General features: G+C 45.0%; 1 protein-coding gene across 7 annotated transcripts in view; it reads right to left on the bottom strand.

Annotated features, from left to right (window-relative positions):
* The window catches only part of COL19A1 (collagen type XIX alpha 1 chain), an 859,492-nt gene that overhangs the window by 198,599 nt on the left and 640,659 nt on the right, over positions 1-20,234 (bottom strand). For all 7 annotated transcript variants that reach the window (XM_066604267.1, XM_066604321.1, XM_066604301.1 and 4 more), the window contains 3 exons: positions 8,114-8,167; positions 7,286-7,339; positions 2,796-2,849 (listed from right to left, as the gene is read on the bottom strand). In XM_066604267.1, coding sequence (XP_066460364.1) covers positions 2,796-2,849; positions 7,286-7,339; positions 8,114-8,167 — 162 coding nt within the window. The remainder of the gene's footprint in view (positions 1-2,795; positions 2,850-7,285; positions 7,340-8,113; positions 8,168-20,234) is intronic.

Raw genomic sequence — 20,234 nt, 5'->3', positions numbered from 1 at the left:
GATAATTTTGAACCACAGTTTAAACTAGGAGGCGATCACTGATTGATATAAAAAATTATGTATAATCTAAGGGGTCAGTCTTATGAGTGAATGTGAATAGGTTATTCCATTGCTGTCTACACTCTTAAATGTCAACTTTCCTCCAGTTATCACTCCTCCTCTAAACTCACCAAATTACATTTATTTTGCTCACTAAGGCCTCATGTCCACGGGCAAATTTGGATTTTAAATCAGCGTTTTTCCTGCACACGGATCTGCGCCCCATAGGGATGCATTAGACACCCGCAGGTAGTTAAATACCTGCGAATGTCATTTTTCCCTGCAGGCGCGGGTCCCGCGTGCAGGAAAAAATCCGGACATGCTCCATTCAAGCGCGGCTCTCCCGCGGGGATGGCTCCCGCAGGCTTCTATCTGCAGGTGACCCGCGCCTGAATTAAACTCACCTGCTCCGGGCGATGCAGGTCTTCCTTGCTCCGCGGCCGGAAACTCCTTTCTTCGGCCTGGCGTATGTGCCCGGCGCATGCGCGTGGCACGCAGCCGGCGTGCCGAGCAGATCCGGCGGGCCAAAGAAAGAAGATCTGGCCGCGAAGGAAGGAAGACACGCATGGACCGCAGTAGGTGAGTTTATTCTTATTTTCAGCCCTCATGTCCGCGGGGCAGGAGGGACCCGCTATGGATTCTCCATGGAGAATCCTTAGTGGGCCTGATTTTCCCCGTGGACATGAGGCCTAATTGCATTTTATACGTCTGTGTCATTATTTCATTGCTATTTTTAGTTTTGTACCATAAACAAATTGTAACTTTTGAATACAGATTGGATATTGTTAACTGTTAAAACTTTGCATTCAATTTTTTGTTCAGGCAGTCTTTATGAAGACAGATATTTCTTTTTTACCATAAAATATGAAATATACTGTATGGCTGTCAGAACACAGTTCACTCATCTGTACTGTACTGTATAAAATGTGCACAACCTTTTAAATGGTAGATATATAAAGTTATAGCAGAAGTGTTTTTCTAATATTTTCTGTTTTTACAAGACTGACAGGTTCAGTGTACTTAGTATCAATGCTAAGGGTCATAGACGGATGCCTGATAGCTAGCTACTGTAGCTACTGCATGGTCAGTTTCACTTGATGACTTTCCCTTGACTAACCTTGACAGCTATAAGCCCGATAAATCACTCATGTATCTTGGTTAGTTATAAAGGCCTTTAAACTAGGTCCCAATCCCAGCAGCGGATTAAATTCTTTATGAAGAGAAATCCTTTTGTGTAAGATATCTATACATTAAATGCTGCACAGCTAAGTAGTGCTGAGCTTAATGCTTACTCTGCATCAATATATGTAACGTAGGGAGTTATTACACAATATCATTCACAGATTGCCTATGTTTCTTAACATTTCATTTTCAGACACTTTACCACTCTGGACCCAAATTAAGTCATGTGAAACTTATTTGTTGGAAAGGTCATAAAACTCGTGAAGTGATTCCTCCCATGTGTAAAATGTTGAGCTTGCAGCTAAATTCCAGCAAGTGTGTAAAGACATCTAAGTTATTAACAACTGATACAACATGTCAGTTGTAAAGAATGACATAAAGACAGCGTATCTATCATTCAAACTGGTAAAAGGATATCAAATCAAAAGTGACATTTTGTAACTGCTAGAGACACAAGATCTAAGCACTTTGAAGTGACAAGTAACTGCTCATCTGTTTAGATGACAAGAAACTTCTACAAACTACGGGCTAGTACTAGCAAATCTGACCTAAATATTTCGAAGCAATAATAATATTTTTTATTCATTGAGTGAGCTGCAATTACATTTTAGGGTTGATTATTATAAGAGCAAATATTTCACAGTATATTTATTGACAAATGGGCCTCATTTATCAAAATTGGTATTATTGATCATAGCAGCCAATCAGAGTGTAGTTTATTAGAAATGAAAGGAGAGAGTTTATTGGTTGTTGTCTAAAATGAGTATACGCTGGGGTTGAAGGTTTTATCTACAAAAAAGTGGGGCAGTTGGCCTTAGCAACCAAGCTCTTGGAACATTAAAGCAGCAATCTGATTGGTTGTTATGGGTAACTATTCGTCTTTTGGTTGCACTAGTTTTGGTATACAGTATGTCTCTCAGTATCTTGCAGCATTATTTTAAACACATGACGTTATAGCATAAAAATCCATTCCCTGATTAACACTCCACCGAAACCCATCAGAAAACCCCAAGGCCTCATGTCCACGGGCGGATTTGATATTTGGAATCTGCATGGGTCACCTACATGGAAGACCCACAATTTAAAGTGCCCATAAGGAAGCATTAGCATCCGCAACTAAATTTAAGCATGCAAATTTGATTTGCGGACCGTTTGATATGGAAAACAAATTGCAGCATGCTCCATTTCAGTGCGGATTCTGTGCGTTTGGGCTCAATAGACGTCAATGGGTACAGACGATCCGCAGTACATCTGCAAATACAATTGCTGTTGCACTGCGGATTTGAAGGTTAAAATTAATTAGGGAGGTGAGGAAAAGGCTGGGAGGTGGCTGATTTTTTTTTGCGCACAGATGATCCGCAGTGCATCTGCGTGGAAAAACCATTACAGCTGCGATATCCCGCAAATGGTTTCCGCAGGTCTCCTGTTGCGGAAATACGCATTCGGAATCCGATCCACCCGTGGACATGAGGCCCAATACTTTTCACTTGTATGTCAACAAAATTGTTGTTTCATTTCTTTGCACTAAAAATTACACACATTTAGTTTTTGTGAGGTATAAGTAAAAATCTTACAGGTGGTCCAGAGGGACCTGTCATGCCAGTTGCCCCAGGAATTCCAGGAGTACCCTAGAAATAAAAACATACAATTTGCATATCAGACATTTTACTCTGATGGGTGATTGGATATTTGAAAAATTAGCTCATAAAAAGTCTCAAATATATTATTTATAGTTAATTTTTCTTAAGAATATGGCGAATCAGTCATCATATCTATGCTGTCCTGTCCAAAGGTAGCATAATCTAGTGATAGTCCATGAGTGCAGCGCTGGGTCATTTTTCTTAAAATCATATCCTCTCAATGCTGTGATTGTGCCATGAAGTCCAGGATATTCGTGAGCCTCAGCTGTCCCCTCTCCACCACTGATTGACAGCTTTCTTCATATATACAATACAGGAACAAAGATGTCAATCATCTGGGAATGGATGCAGACAGCTGGAGGTCATGAATATCCTGGAATACATGATACCGACATTAAATGTTGATTTTACGAAAAGTGCTGTAGTTAAAAAAATAAGTGACCCGATACTGCAATTAAGATTCCTATGACTTTATTTTGCTCTCAGAAAGGTTATTAGAAATATATATAGGTTGCTGTGTACACTTTAGTCATGAGGAACATGCTTGGAATTGGGTCCCTTACTTGGTAAAAGCGAATATTTTGCAATTTTTCCAAATGCAATGCATACAAACAATGTCTACTTTATGGGCTATAAGTTATATTTACATGACTTTCTATGTATTGATTAGTACTCCAGATAGTGAAAAATGTCTAATATTTGTAGTCCAGAAGTTAGAGCAGGTGTCAAAGGCTGATCATCTTATTTCTTTTACATAAACAAATATTGGCATTTTCTGTTATGTGTTGGTGACCAGGCAAAGTAACCATATACAAGGCATTCCGAAAGTCTTCAGACCCCTTCACTTTTTTTTTTACATTTTGTTATGTTGTGGCTTTGTGCATATTTAAAAAATTAAAGTTTTTCCCATTTTGACAAAATGAAAATAGAATGTTAGAACTCTTTGTCAATTTTTTAAAAATGAAAAACTAACTTGCATTGAAATAAGTATTCATACCCTGTACTCAGTACTTAGTAGAAGCACATTTTGCAGCATTTACAGCCTACAGTCTTCTTGGTTATGATGCCACAAAGGTTGAACACTTGGCTTTTCTGCCATTCTTTCTGCAGATCCTCTCATGTTCTGTCATATTTGATGGAGATCATATGAGGACAGACATTTTTAGATCTCAATTGGGTACAAGTCATCGTTCTGGCTGGGCCACTCAAGGACATTCACAAAGATGTCCTTAAGCCCCTCCTGTGTTGTCTTGGCTGTGTGCTTAGTGTCATTGTCTTGTCAGACCAGAGAATGCTGTTTCTCATAGTATGAGAGTCCTTTAGATGCTTTTTGGCAAACTTCAGACAGGCTTTTATGTGTCTTTTAAAAAGTAAGGAGACAACATAGCAAAATGCAAAAAAATGAATGCATTGTAGTTTGTCAACTTTAGTTCACTCACTGTGTTGCCCAAAGGTCTAGGTGCCTGGGGGCACCAACAAAATACTTTGTCTTGTCTAGTTTATTTAGATACAAGGCTAGGGCAGAAACGGAATCTTTGCCATGGGTTACAAGTCATGGGTCAGGATAGGTCATCAATAGTTGATCATTGGTGATCTACCATTCGGGACCACCACCAATTAGCTAATATTAGGCCAACTATCAGTGGGGACAGAGCTGGAAGCTGACAGCTCTGTCTCCATTGCAGTGGCCCTGGTTGGTAATTGCACTGAATTCAATGACAGCTGTGCCTGCCATTACCAACCTGCTGATCAACCATTGGACCACAGTTGATCAACTATTGATGATGCTATCAAATCCTAACCTGTCCTGAGGATAAATCATGAATTATAAAGTCTCAGAAAACCCCTTAAAAATCATGGGCAAATTATATGTCTGTTATGCAAGCATTCACAGTTTTTGATGGATTGTTTCAGCTGAAGAACCACATGCACATGTGCAGTAGCTTCGTAGTACTAGTTGATAAACATTACCCTAGGTGAAGGAAAACGTAACTATGATTTTATCTGACTGACTGATTTTAAATTTAAAACCAACAGAAAGTTTTGTTTTGACTTTGAATGTGAAAGGAAAAAAGCATAGAAAGATTTAGAAGCACATCAAAATACGAAAAAGCACAGCAATGTAGATGTACAGTTATTGAACATTTCATGGAGTTGTAAAAAGTGTAAAAATATTGCTATTGCTTGGAAGCAAATGTTTGTTTATTTTGGTGTCTGTAAAGCCAATTGATCACTCGTCCAGTCCTAATATTTTTATTCATTTTTTTTAGTATTTTAGCTTAATTTTCCGCACACCTACTACACTACTAAAAAATTATGGGAACATTTTGCTAAAAAAAAATAAATAAATAAGGAAGCACTTAAATCACAAATTGGATCCCAATGAAAAAAAAGACGTGCTCAGTGTGAACCTGCTCTCATCTGTGAAGAGACAGGGTGCCAACGGTGAACCTGTCGATTCTCTGGCAAGTGCTAATCAAGCTACATTGTGCTGGACTGTCAGCACAGCTCCCATTGCAGGACATTAGGCCCTCATGCTACGCTTATGAAACCTGTTTCCAACAGTTTTATCAGAAATATGCAGACCATTTGCCTGCTGAAGGTAAGTTTGTAGGACTCCATCAGTGCTCCTTCTATTCCTCCTCATATGAAGCAGTAGATACAATTTATGATAATGGTGTGGTTGCTTTTCTATATCCCTATCCAGCTCTCCTCTTTTAATGGCCCATTTCCCGGTATGTGCTCTATGCTCTTGAGACTGTGCTGGGAGACACAGCAAACCGTCTTGTGATGACACATATGGAGCAAGACTATGCTAAAAGTAGTGACAAGGGCATTAAAAGTATGCAAAACTACAGAATAATCAGCCAGAAAGGATAAGGAGAGAGTAAATGTTTGTGGCCCCCACCTGCAGAACATTTTCCTTTTTGAGGGCTGTCTTGCTATTGCATCTCCAGTGCAGTTTTCACTGTGCACTATAGCAGGTGAAATGTATGTAGAATCACTAATGCTTCCTAACTGGACAGATGACCATCTCTGAAGATTGAGTGACCTGCAAATTGGGGTTATACTGTGATGCTGAAGTGTTCCCTTTATTTTTTGTATTTGTGGTTACGTATCTGTTTTTGGAATGGGTTTTATGAACAGTTTTTGATTACTTGACTGATATCACAGACCCTTGTGTGGCACAGAGTGCTAAGGCAGCAGAAATGCAGTCCTAAGGGTGGCTTTACACAAGCGTGTTTTTGTGAGTGCATACGGACATGTGAACACACCATAGGGAATGCAGTGGGGCTAATAGACACATGACAGCTGCGGTAGAGGATCCCGCTGCCAGCACTCTGTCATTGGACTTCAGAGAAGGGCTTTAAATATAAGCCCTTCCCTGAAAAACTAGAAAACGTAGTGTAAAAAATTAAAAAAATAGATACTCACCTTCCTTCAGCTGCCCGGAGTTCAGCCACATCTTCTCCACCCTGTCCCCGGCTCTGTAGTGCTGTTCTTTGAGCAGCGGGGATTTAAAATCCCCACCTGCTGAAAGAGCCGATTGTGATTGGCTGAGGTGCTCAGCCAATCACAGGAAGCTCTCGCCTGTTATTCATTCGAGAGCTGTCACAAATGTGGCAGGGGCAGCAGCAGGGAATTCTTTTTACTAGCGGGGATGAAGGACACATCTGCTGCATGCGGCAGATGTGTTCTTCTTTCCCGTGGTAAACACAGCAGCGGCGGGGTGGTAAGTTTTTTTTTACACTAAAATTCTTGCTTTTCAGGGAAAAAAACAATTCCGGGGTGTCGGCAGAGCATTGTCTTCAATAGAGCCATCGTCAGCAGCTGTGGCTCCATTGAAAACAATGCATGCAGCTACAGAGGTGCGCACATATTACGCACCTATGTACGCACAAAAACACGCTCGTGTAAAGCCACCCTAAGGTTGTGAGTTCAATCCCCATGTGGTTCAGGTAGCCGACTCAAGGTTGCTTCATCCTTCCAAGGTCGGTAAAATGAGTACCCAGCTTGGTGATGTGTAATAAATAAATTACCTGAAAGCATTGCAGAATAAGTTGGCGCAATACAAATCACAAGATTTATTTTATTTTTATTTACTTCTCTATGTGGGCCACTATAATCAGCAGCAGTCGATGGAATGTTTAACCTCATTGCGAACAACACACTGACATTTATTTTAATTTGAAAGTAATTACAGACAATAGTTTAATGTGCAAATACGTGATGCAAACTATGTTTTATAAACACCCATGATTAGAAAAATGCAATCATATTCTCTAGGGTGCGTACAGAACATTTTCTATAGTTCTTCCTTGCTCTATCGGGCCCTATGAGACTAGTTCCTATTTACAGTACAAACAAAATGTCGATGTGCATTGCAGTAAGAATATTCAGATGAAAGAATAAAACATCAGTACCTGGTCACCCTTCTCTCCAGACAGGCCAGGAAAGCCGCGTTCACCTTTGATACCCTAGAAAGAAAATCCAACAACCAAGCAATCACTGTATTCCATTTCAAGCTCTGCTAACTGTGTTGCTTCAAATGAACTGTACAATTCATTTTTAGTAGCATAGAGAGTTACCATAGAATCTGTCATATACTATTCATAGGCATAAAACCTTTGAACCAAAAATGAATTTTTTGCTGTATTTTTATGAGTAACGCTGCGAAGAACAGCATATGTCTAAAACAGAGATGATATCCGACAATTAAATAAACATAACTTATTATGAGACACGGTTACCCGTGATAAGAACAGACACGAATGATAGTTGACATGACCGAACTCATGAGTAGATGGGGTAAGGGAAGCAGTCTAGATATTCACAGGTATGCATGCAATAGGTTGAAGCAGTCAGTGATTGATTATTGTCCAGTCATCTGAATTAGAATCTGTGGTCTGCAGCCTGAGTCAGTGTCTTGCTGAACTGAATATGCTGTATGATATATTTCCATCGTGACAAGCTGATCAACAATCTGTTTTCTATTCTCCTCACAACATTTTTCTTTTTATCTGTGTAGAATGAATGTATTACTACTGAACGGCTGTCGCTGTCGTTACACGGCCCTGACAACCTGTTTATTTTACAGCTGTTGATCACTTCATCGGAATTGATTACTAAGATTTATTTTTCTAAGGCTGAATTCATTTCATCTCCTCTGATAAATGTGTCTTTTTAGCTTATGTATGGAATGAAATATGTGAGAATATATCTTTGGGTTAGTACTCACTTTGTCAACTTACCTTTGGCCCTTCTTTGCCAGGGATCCCAGGAGGGCCTCTCGGACCTGGATCGCCCTGTGAAGGAAATACATTATTACTGTTTTGTAACAGATTACTATTCTAGTAAGGCATATATATAAACAGAAATAACACTGTATAAACAACAATCTAGATTTCGGTAGCAATTTGCACATCCCAAATCATTATGCAGTACCACTCACTGACATAGGTTATAACTAAACAGTAGGATTAAATAATAAGTAGTACATTGGAAAACGGGGCAAAAAAATGATATGCTGCAATTTCACATTTTTCACCATATGACCAGTGATAATTAGAGATGAACCAGTATACTCGCTAAAGGCAATTGCTTGAGCGAGCATTGCCTTTAGCGAGTACCTGCCCGCTCGAGACCAAAGGTTTGGGTGCCGGCGGCGGGCACGGAGCTGCGGGGGAGAGCGGGGCGGAACGGAGAGGAGATCTCTCTCTCCCTCTCTCCCTCCCGCTCTCTCCTGCTGACAGCCGCTACTCACCGCTCCCCCGCACCAGCACCCGAACCTTCCGTCTCGAGCAGGCAGGTACTCGCTAAAGGCAATGCTCGCTCAAGCAATTGCCTTTAGCGAGTATGCTCGCTCATCTCTAGTGATAATATATTTATCACAATGCCCACACACTGTTAAAATGAGCAATACAAAAACTGCTGAGTGAGCCCTGATCCTTGAAAGTGTTTTCTTTACCCCTTAGTGACAAAGCTTTTTTTTCGTTTTTCCATTTTCGTTTTTTTCCTCCACCCTTTAAAAAAAATCATAACTCCTTTATTTATTCATCGACCTAGCTGTATGAGAGCTTATTTTTTTCGGGGACGATTTGTTATGGATGCAGTGATACCAAATATGTATTTTTGTTTTATTATTTAAATTCTTTTATTATAAATATGACAAAAGGGTGTTTTTTTTTACTTTTAGTACTTTTTTTTTTAATAATTAGTAAAACTTTATTGATCTTATTTTTACTTTTTTTTTTTAGTCTCCAGAGGGGACAACAACTTGCGATGCTTTGATCACTCCTGCAGTATGATGTAATACCATGGCGTTACATCATACTGCGATCGAGCAGGCAGTCTATCAAGCCACTGCACGGACATTGCTTGATGGGCATTCTGCCAGGACAGCTCTGAGGCTTTTCAGAAGGCCCCCAGCTGCCATAACACCCACACGGCACCCTGTTATCTCATCACAGGAGGGGTGTACGGGACACCCAAATATTGTTTGGGGGAATTTAAATGCCACTGTCAGAATTGACAACTGCATTTAACCCTTTCCAATCCACTGTCTGACGTCTAAAGACATTTTGATTGAGGGCTATACAGCTCCAATGTCAGAAGATGTCCGGCAGGGTATTCTTACTGTAGATTACTGGCCGCTCTGTTGTTGGGGGCTTCTTCAGCATGTCCCATAGCCAGAAGATGGCGCCATTGTGTAATGGCAGAAAGAGAAAGCCCGCTAGGAAAATTGGATTGCAAAGGGTTAAAGGGCTAACAGCTCTGATAAGCCGCATATAAGAAACAGCCGGCAGCTGTGATTAAAGGAAGGAGATTGCCACGCGATCTCCCTTCGTATATATGTCCTGCAGCTGCAGGCCGTAAAAAGGCTTATCGGTGGTCGTTAAGGGGTTAAATAGGTAATGAACTGCAGGTGACTGCTAAATGCAGGTGTATTACAGTTTTCAGATACCATATGACTAATTTCCACTAATTTCAAGAATAATATTATTAAGACAACCGAAATGTTTGCAGCAATACGTGAACAATATCATCACTAGTAAATAACATGTAAAAATATCCAAAAGTAGCAGTGTTCTTGTTTTTACAGTAGAACAAAGTCTATGCCCTTTATGCTTATCCTGAAGACCCAATGTTCTAGTACATTAATACAATACAATTGAAAAGTCCATTTATTGTCCATTTGCCATTCGTTGTCTTATTGTAAAAATCCCAAGACAAGTCTAAGAAATTTGTAATCATGAATGAATTTGAGGAATTACAGGATGCAAACAAAGAGGCATGCTTCAGTAGGTCCGCAAAGTATTCAGAATGCAGAAGCAACTTTATTCATCAATTTTAGTGTGTTTTATCAAATAAGTGACCAACAAAAAGAAAAAAAAAAATCAGGAGGTAATCCCATTAACAAAAGCTGTAAGCTGATTCCTGCCGTAGCTCTTAGTGCCAGAGGAAACAAGTCTTCAAAAGATCCCTGTTGAGAGCTACAAGCATTCGTTCTACGCTCACGTTGCCGACAGTATCACTTTAGCTATAGCAAGAAGGATTTCAAGGTATGTGGAAACTGGATTGTAGCAAAAGGTGGAGTTCTTTCTATCACTGTATGTTTTTTTTTTTCAAATCCATCATTGAAAAAGGAAAAGTAAAGGCAAGAAAACATTTTTTAAAGGTCAGAGAGTCTCCTGGAAAGCCAAATAGGAAAAAAATGAACAAGCCACAATAAACAACTATTTCAGAAAAGGTTTCTTTCTCTGATCAGTCTTCTGCTTCCATTTCTGTTAAAATGGTAGTCCTATGAAGAAATATGTATGTCATATGCGAAATCCTGTGCTTAGTGTAAGGGCTTCTGCAAAGATCACACATATACTGCTCTAAAGATCATGTGAACGGGTTAATTCCAGCTACTTGAAGTAGTCCATTCACATGCGAAGTGTGTGCTTACCAGCTCCCATAGAACTCTATGGAAAGCACGCATAAAAAGATAGGTCAGGTCCTATCTTTGCACGCACCATGGAGCTTAGATGCAAGTTTGCACTCGCGTGTCCTATCTTTGTTAGATGTGCTTATTCAGCGTGTCTGACAATCGTACATGTGAACGCTTCTATAGCAACCCATTGGTTCCTATAGAAGCGCCTCCTGTGCGTGCCTCTAATGCCCATGGACAGCGCTCGTCTGAACGAGCCCTCAGATGCAGGTGGATGTTATGTGACAGTGCGGTGGTGACAGATGGAGGCAGTAGCAGTTTACTGTGGCAAACTATTACTAAACAGAAAATAGGAATTACATTGCATTACTCCACAGGATGGTTTAGTATTTAAACGTTGCCTAGCATTATACGATAAAGTCTGCTATTTCCTTCCATTATAGGGTATGATAGTTAAACATTATAGATGCTATTTAACTTTATTGTGATAACTTTCTGTGACAAGTTAGCTTATACTTTTAAAAAACTTTTTTCAACACAACTAAACCCATTGTAGAGAAATTAAGAGTGTAAATAAACTGTGGCACAGAAAGCTATTGTAATGTGTTAAGAGTCATGTTATTCCCCAAATTGCACATGCTGGCCCTTAGTATATCTCTCAATCATGGTAGATTGCTAATGGCCCTTTTACACAGGATGACAGTTAGGAAAACACCTGCACGGGTGCTGATGCCACAGATATGGCCGTTAGCACCCGTGCAAAGCTGATAGACTTCACCGCTGGACCGCGGGCTTCTCGCTCAGTGCTTCACCTTCTATGTGAAGTGATGAGTGGGGAGCGTTTACACTGAACGACAAGCCCAAGATCCAGCAATGGTTTTTACGTGGACTGAAAGTAAGAAATTGTGATCAAAGAGTGAGCAATTTTTTTTGCATTTACACTGTACGATTATCGCTCAAATTCATTCGTTTGCACTCATTTTGAGGGCTAATCGTCCTGTACAAATGGCCCATTACTCCTCCCCACTACCTCTTCCTCTGTAACACACAAGAGGTCGTCTCACTTGGACTTGTTGGGACTCACTTTCTTGCATCTTTTCTTCATCTACTTAGTGCCTACTGTGCAGACCCTTACATTGCACCTCTCACTCTCAGGCCTCTACCATGTTAACATAATCCTTTGCCATGTCACTCATTCTTTGTTTGCACATCGTTGCTGCATGGACCCTTACAAATTTCCTCTGCTTTGGCCACTCCCCAGCATAGGGACATGGTCACATTGGACAGGCATAGTTTTTCTCAGGGATAACAGCTTCTGTCTTAAAAGTTATATACCAATCCAATCAATGTTTAGATCCTAGTGACCATGTAGCACTGAACAGACAATTCTATAATATTAGAATAGTGCTGCCTGCTGCTTATATTGAATGTGCGGTGCTAGGGCCGAATGCTCACGACTGGGTCAGATTCTGCATGCGGGATCCCACAGTGGAATTTGACCCGGTGCCAGGCCAGCGAGCCCTGCATACCTGCCTGGATGCTTTTTCTTCTGTACGCCGGATGTGCCGACCACATGCGAAGTACAGATGTGACTGTGCAGCTTTAGGCAATGATGTGGATCCTACGGCCTTTCCACAATGATAGGGTGTGCATCTAGGTCTGTGCTTTATATGGTATAAGTATGTTCATTTTTTTTGCGTGGTAACATGTGACTGTTATTAGGGCTCAGTCAGAAGAGTGGAGATCCGCGCTGAAAAAAAATGCACCGCGTGTGCGGGCGAAAATCCGCACCTACCAAAGATAGAACATATAGATGGCAATGGACATGGTCATTTGGAATTTTTTCCGCACATGGTGCGTTTTTTTTAACCATGCGGAAAAACGGGTGGATCTCCACTCGTCTAACTGAGCCCTTAATGTATTGTAGTTTAATGCTGGGCATATATTGTAACACTCATATGGGACATCAGCCATTATACTAATGCATATTTGACTGATGATGTACTGTTTTTGTGTGAGGGCTGCACTCTCTTGTTAAACTTATACATTTTAAATAGTAATATTTTAATATAATTGTTAAATAAATAATTTTTTATATATTCCTTATCTGTGCATTGAGACTATCTTTTTGAGGTTGACACACCTGGCTTGCTGCACTGACTGTGGGCCAGGCAATCAGGTCATCGCCAGTGATCCTGTGTGGTGGGTCCCCAACGATTAACTATTGATAACCTATCCTGACGATAGGTCATCAATAGAGATGAGCGAACGTGTTCTTCCGAGCTTGATATTCGTGCGAATATTAGGGTGTTCGGGATGTTCGTTATTCGTAACGAACACCATGCGGTGTTCTGGTTACTTTCACTTCCTTCCCTGAGACGTTAGCACGCTTTTCTGGCCAATTGAAAGACAGGGAAGGCATTACAACTTCCCCCTGTGACATTCAAGCCCTATACCACCCCCCTGCTGTGAGTGGCTGGGAAGATCAGGTGTCACCCGAACATAAAAGTCGGCCCCTCCCGCGGCTCGCCTCAGATGCCTGGTGAGTTAGATGAGGGACAGTGCTGTTTGTACCGGAGCTGCTGTAGGGAAAGAATTGGTAGTTAGTGTAGGCTTCAAGACCCCCCAAAGGTCCTTATTAGGGCCACTGATAGCTGTGTGTTGGCTGCTGTTAGCAGTGGCAATTTTTTTTCTTCTCAAAATCGGCTCTGCAGAGCGTTGCACCTGGCATTAGGGACAGAAGTGCTGCATAGGCAGGGAGAGTGTTAGGAGTGAGTGTAGCCTTCAAGAACCTCAACGGTCCTTTCTAGGGCCATATTTAACCGTGTGCAGTACTGTCCAGGCTGCTGTTAGCTGTGCTGCATTTTTTTTTGCTTCTCAAAATCGCCTCTGCAGAGCATTGCACCCTCCATTGATACTGCAGGGAAAGAATTGTATAGGCAGGGCCACAACACAGTTATTATTCATTGAATATACGCAGTGCTGCCTTTTGCTTGTAAAACAAGTGAAAATAATTCTATTTGTCCTGCCTCTGTCCGTCCTAAGGGCGGTGGACACGTGTCGGCTGCGTGTGCAACCTGTAAAAATCAGACGCACCCAGCTACGTTTTACTCCTGGCTTCGCCATTTGCTTTCCTTAATTGGGAAAAAAAATACCTGCTCTGCCACAGTTAATAACTCTGCTACCCTCACGTTCTGTGACACATTAGCAGGAAAACAGCACAGTTATTAAACTTCTCATGTTCATAGAATATACGCAGTGCTGCCTTTTGGTGCAAAAAAACGGAAAATAATTCTATTTGTCCTGCCTCTGTCCGTCCTAAGGGCGGTGGACACGTGTCGGCTGCGTGTGCAACCTGTAAAAATCAGACGCACCCAGCTACGTTTTACTCCTGGCTTCGCCATTTGCTTTCCTTAATTGGGAAAAAAAATACCTGCTCTGCCACAGTTAATAACTCTGCTACCCTCACGTTCTGTGACACATTAGCAGGAAAACAGCACAGTTATTAAACTTCTCATGTTCATAGAATATACGCAGTGCTGCCTTTTGGTGCGGAAAAACGGAAAATAATTCTATTTGTCCTGCCTCTGTCCGTCCTAAGGGCGGTGGACACGTGTCGGCTGCGTGTGCAACCTGTAAAAATCAGACGCACCCAGCTACGTTTTACTCCTGGCTTCGCTATTTGCTTTCCTTAATTGGGAAAAAAAATACCTGCTCTGCCACAGTTAATAACTCTGCTACCCTCACGTTCTGTGACACATTAGCAGGAAAACAGCACAGTTATTAAACTTAGATTATACATTCACTAGAGGCAGTGGGGCCTTTCGTTTTCAAAAAAGGGAAAAAATTATATTTGGCCTGCAGTCTTGCGCCAATTTATTAGCTGCCTGTGAAATCAAATCACTGGTAATACAGCATGCTGAGGGGTAGGGGTAGGCCTAGAGGACGTGGACGCGGCCGAGGACGCGGAGGGCCAAGTCAGGGTGTGGGCACAGGCCGAGCTCCTGATCCAGGTGTGTCGCAGCCGACTGCTGCGCGATTAGGAGAGAGGCACGTTTCTGGTGTCCCCACATTCATCGCCCAATTAATGGGTCCACGCGGGAGACGGTTATTAGAAAATGAGCAGTGTGAGCAGGTCCTGTCCTGGATGGCAGAAAGTGCTTCGAGCAACCTATCGTCTACCCGCAGTTCTGCGCCGTCCACTGCTGCAAATCCGAATCCTCTGTCTGCTGCTCCTCCTTCCCCCCAGCCTCCTCACTCCACTACAATGACACCTGCTCAGGAGCGGGAACACTCCCAGGAACTGTTCTCGGGCCCCTGCTTAGATTGGGCAGCAGCGGTTCCTCTCCCACCAGAGGAGTTTATCGTCACTGATGCCCAACCATTCGAAAGTTCCCGGGGTCCGGGGGAAGAGGCTGGGGACTTCCGCCAACTGTCTCAACAACTTTCTGTGGGTGAGGAGGACGATGACGATCAGACACAGTTGTCTTGCAGTGAGGTAGTAGTAAGGGCAGTAAGTCCGAGGGAGCAGCGCACAGAGGATTCGGAGGAAGAGCAGCAGGATGATGAGGTGACTGACCCCACCTGGTGTGCAACGCTTACTCAGGAGGACAGGTCTTCAGAGGGGGAGTCAAGGGCATCAGCAGGGCAGGTTGCAAGAGGCAGTGCGGTGGCCAGGGGTAGAGGCAGGGCCAGACCGAATAATCCACCAAGTGTTTCCCAAAGCGCCCCCTCGCGCCATGCCACCCTGCAGAGGCCGAGGTGCTCTAAGGTCTGGCAGTTTTTCACAGAGACGCCTGACGACCGACGAACAGTGGTGTGCAACCTTTGTCGCGCAAAGCTCAACCGGGGAGCCAACACCAACAGCCTCACCACCACCACCATGCGCAGACATATGATGGCCAAGCACCCCGCAAGGTGGGACGAAGGCCGTTCAGCGCCTCCGGTTTGCATCCCTGCCTCTCCCCCTGTGCCCCAACCTGCCACTGAGATGCAACCCCCCTCTCAGGACACAGGCACTACCGTCTCCTGGCCTGCACCCACACCCTCACCTCCGCTGTCCTCGGCCCCATCCAGCAGTGTAGTTCAGCGCACCGTCCAGCCGTCGCTTGCGCAACTGTTGGAGCGCAAGCGCAAGTACGCCGCCACGCACCCGCACGCTCAAACGTTAACCGTCCGCATAGCAAAATTCATCAGCCTTGAGATGCTGCCGTATAGGGTTGTGGAAACGGAGTCCTTCAAAAGTATCATGGAGGCGGCGGCCCCGCGCTACTCAGTTCCCAGTCGCCACTACTTTTCCCGATGTGCCGTCCCAGCCCTGCACGACCACGTCTCCCGCAACATTGTACGCGCCCTCACCAACGCGGTTACTGCCACGGTCCACTTAACTACGGACACGTGGACAAGCACAGGCGGGCAGGGCCACTACATCGCCCTGACGGCACATTGGGTGAATTTAGTGGAGGCTGGGATAGAGTCAGAGCCTGGGACCGCTCATGTCCTACCCACCCCCAGAATTGCGGGCCCCAGCTCGGTGGTGGTATCTGCGGAGGTGTATGCTTCCTCCACTAAAGCACCCTCCTCCTCCTCCTCCTCCTCTGTCTCGCAATCAAGATGTGTTAGCAGCAGCATGTCGCCAGCAGTCGGTGTCGCGCGGTGTGGCAGCACAGCGGTGGGCAAGCGTCAGCAGGCCGTGCTGAAACTACTCAGCTTAGGCGATAAGAGGCACACGGCCCACGAACTGCTGCAGGGTCTGACAGAGCAGACCGACCGCTGGCTTGCGCCGCTGAGCCTCCAACCGGGCATGGTCGTGTGTGACAACGGCCGTAACCTAGTGGCGGCTCTGCAGCTCGGCAGCCTCACGCACGTGCCATGCCTGGCCCACGTCTTTAATTTGGTGGTTCAGCGCTTTCTGAAAAGCTACCCACGCTTGTCAGACCTGCTCGTAAAGGCGCGCCGGCTCTGCGCACATTTTCGCAAGTCCCACACGGACGCTGCCACCCTGCGCACCCTGCAACATCACTTTAAGCTGCCAGTGCACCGACTGCTGTGCGACGTGCCCACACGGTGGAACTCTACGCTCCACATGTTGGCCAGGCTCTATGAACAACGTAGAGCTATAGTCGAATACCAACTCCAACATGGGCGGCGCAGTGGGAGTCAGCCTCCTCAATTCCTTTCAGAAGAGTGGGCCTGGTTGGCAGACATCTGCCATGTCCTTGGTAATTTTGAGGAGTCTACCCAGGTGGTGAGCGGCGATGCTACAATCATTAGCGTCACCATTCCTCTGCTATGCATCTTGAGAAATTCCCTGCAAACCATAAAGGCAGCTGCTTTGCGCTCGGAAACGGGGGCGGGGGAAGACAGTATGCCGCTGGATAGTCAGGGCACCCTCCTGTCTATTTCTCAGCGCGTACAGGAGGAGGAGGAGGAGCATGAGGAGGATGAGGAGGAGGGGGAAGAGACAGCTTGGGCCGCTGCTGACGGTACACCGGCTGATTGCCTGTCATCCTTTCAGCGTGTATGGCCTGAGGAGGAGGAGGAGGAGGAGGATCCTGAAAGTGATCTTCCTAGTGAAGACAGCCATGTGTTGCGTACAGGTACCCTGGCACACATGGCTGACTTCATGTTAGGATGCCTTTCTCGTGACCCTCGCGTTGCACGCATTCTGGCCACGACGGATTACTGGGTGTACACACTGCTCGATCCACGGTATAAGGATAACCTGCCCACTCTGATTCCCGAAGAGGAAAGGGGTTCGAGAGTGTTGCTATACCACAGGACCCTTGCGGACAAGCTGATGGTAAAATTCCCAGCCGACAGCGCTAGTGGCAGAAGGCGCAGTACCGAGGGCAAGGTAGCAGGGGATGTGCGTAGATCGAGCAGCATGTACATCCCAGGCAGTGCAACAGTCTTTAAGGGCCTGGCCAGCTTTATGGCTCCCCACCAAGACTGTGTCACCGCTCCCCAGTCACGGCTGAGTCAGCGGGAGCACTGTAAAAGGATGGTGAGGGAGTACGTAGCGGATCGCACGACCATCCTTGGTGACGCCTCTGCCCCCTACAACTACTGGGTGTCGAAGCTGGACACGTGGCCTGAACTAGCGCTGTATGCCCTGGAGGTGCTTGCTTGTCCTGCGGCTAGCGTCTTGTCGGAGAGGGTGTTTAGTGCGGCTGGGGGAATCATCACAGATAAGCGTAGCCGCTTGTCAACCGACAGTGCCGACAGGCTAACACTCATCAAGATGAACAAAGGCTGGATTTCGCCAGACTTCTGTTCTCCACCAGCGGACAGCAGCGATACGTAAGCAATACGTAGGCTGCACCCGCGGATGGAAGCTACGTTCTCTCTCACCATCCAAAACGGGGACATTTCTGCTTCATCAATCTGTGTCTAATATTCCTCCTCCTCCTCCTGCTCCTCCTCCTGAAACCTCACGTAATCACGCTGAACGGGCAATTTTTCTTAGGGCCACAAGGCTCACTCAAATAATTTTTCTGAACAATTTTTATAAGTTTCAATGCGCTTAAAAGCGTTGGAACTTTAACTTGAACCAATTTTTCGTTACACTGGGCTGCCTCCAGGCCTAGTTACCACTTAAGCCACATTAACCAAAGCGATTAATGGGTTTCACCTGCCCTCTTGGCTGGCCATGGCCAATTTTTGGGATGTACATTAGTACTGTTGATACAGCAATTTTTGTGGGCCCTCGCCTACAGTGTAATCAAATAAATTTTTAGCCCACCTGCATTACAGCTGACGTTACCTCAGCTGTGTTGGGCAATGCAATGGGATATTTTTATGTACCGCCGGTGGGTTCCAGGGAGCCACCCATGCTGTAGGTGCACACGGAGTTTTTAATACATGTGTCCACTTCTAAAGAACCCCAGTCTGACTGGGGCATGCAGTGTGGGCCGAAGCCCACCTGTATTACGCACGACATTACTACCTCAGCTGTGTTGGGCAATGCAATGGGATATTTCTATGTACCGCTGGTGGCTTCCTGGCACCCACCCAGGCAGTGGGTCCACAGGGAGTTTAACCTACATGTGTCCACTTCTAAAGAACCCCAGTCTGACTGGGGCATGCAGTGTGGGCCGAAGCCCACCTGTATTACGCACGACATTACTACCTCAGCTGTGTTGGGCAATGCAATGGGATATTTTTATGTACCGCCGGTGGGTTCCAGGGAGCCACCCATGCTGTAGGTGCACACGGAGTTTTTAATACATCTGTACACTTCTAAAGAACCCCAGTCTGACTGGGGCATGCAGTGTGGGCCGAAGCCCACCTGTATTACGCTCAACATTACTACCTCAGCTGTGTTGGGCAATGCAATGGGATATTTCTATGTACCGCCGGTGGCTTCCTGGCACCCACCCAGGCAGTGGGTCCACAGGGAGTTTAACCTACATGTGTCCACTTGTAAAGAACCCCGGTCAGACTGGGGCATGCAGTGTGGGCCGAAGCCCACCTGTATTATGCACGACATTACTACCTCAGCTGTGTTGGGCAATGCAATGGGATATTTCTATGTACCGAAGGTGGCTTCCTGGCACCCACCCATGCTGTGGGTCGACAGGGACTTCACAATAGGGAGTTGTACCTGCCTGTGTCTATGAATTAAAAAGCCCGGTCTGACTGGGGCATGCAGACACCTTGACAGAATGAATAGTGTGTGGCACATAGGTTCCCCATTGCTATGCCTACGTGTGCAGCTCCTGATGGCGGTGGCACAGGATTCTATTTCTCATTGCTTCTGTACAGCATTGTGGGCTATCGCCCCGCCCCTTTTAAAGAGGGCCGCTGCCTAGCCATGCCAACCCTCTGCAGTGTGTGCCTGCGGTTCCTCCTCATGGCAGACGCACTTCTAAATAGACATGAGTGTGGCGTGGCATGAGGGCAGCTGAAGGCTGCGCAGGGACACTTTGGTGTGCGCTGCGGGGGGGAGGGGGGGCGGTTGGTCAGCATGTAACCCAGGAGAAGTGGCAGCGGAGTGTCATCCAGGCAGTGATTGTGCTTTGTTGTAGCTAGTGTGGTGCTTAGCAAAGGTATGCCATGCTAATGAGGGCTTTTCAGAAGTAAAAGTTGTTGGGAGGGGGGGGCCCACTCTTGCCGGTATTGTGGCTTAATAGTGGGACCTGTGAACTTGAGATGCAGCCCAACATGTAGCCCCTCGCCTGCCCTATCCGTTTCTGTGTCATTCCCATCACTTTCTTGAATTGCCCAGATTTTCACACATGAAAACCTTAGCGAGCATCGGCGAAATACAAAAATGCTCTGGTCGCCCATTGACTTCAATGGGGTTCGTTGTTCGAAACGAACCCTCGAACATCGCGGGAAGTTCGTTCCGAATAACGAACACCCGAACATTTTGGTGTTCGCTCATCTCTAGTCATCAATAGTTTTTGATAGAGAATAGAGTTGAGCGAACATACTCT

The sequence above is a fragment of the Eleutherodactylus coqui genome, chromosome 1 (assembly GCF_035609145.1).
Source record: "Eleutherodactylus coqui strain aEleCoq1 chromosome 1, aEleCoq1.hap1, whole genome shotgun sequence".
Taxonomy (NCBI): Eukaryota; Metazoa; Chordata; class Amphibia; order Anura; family Eleutherodactylidae; genus Eleutherodactylus; species Eleutherodactylus coqui.
This window is presented reverse-complemented; position numbering and strand designations above follow the sequence as displayed.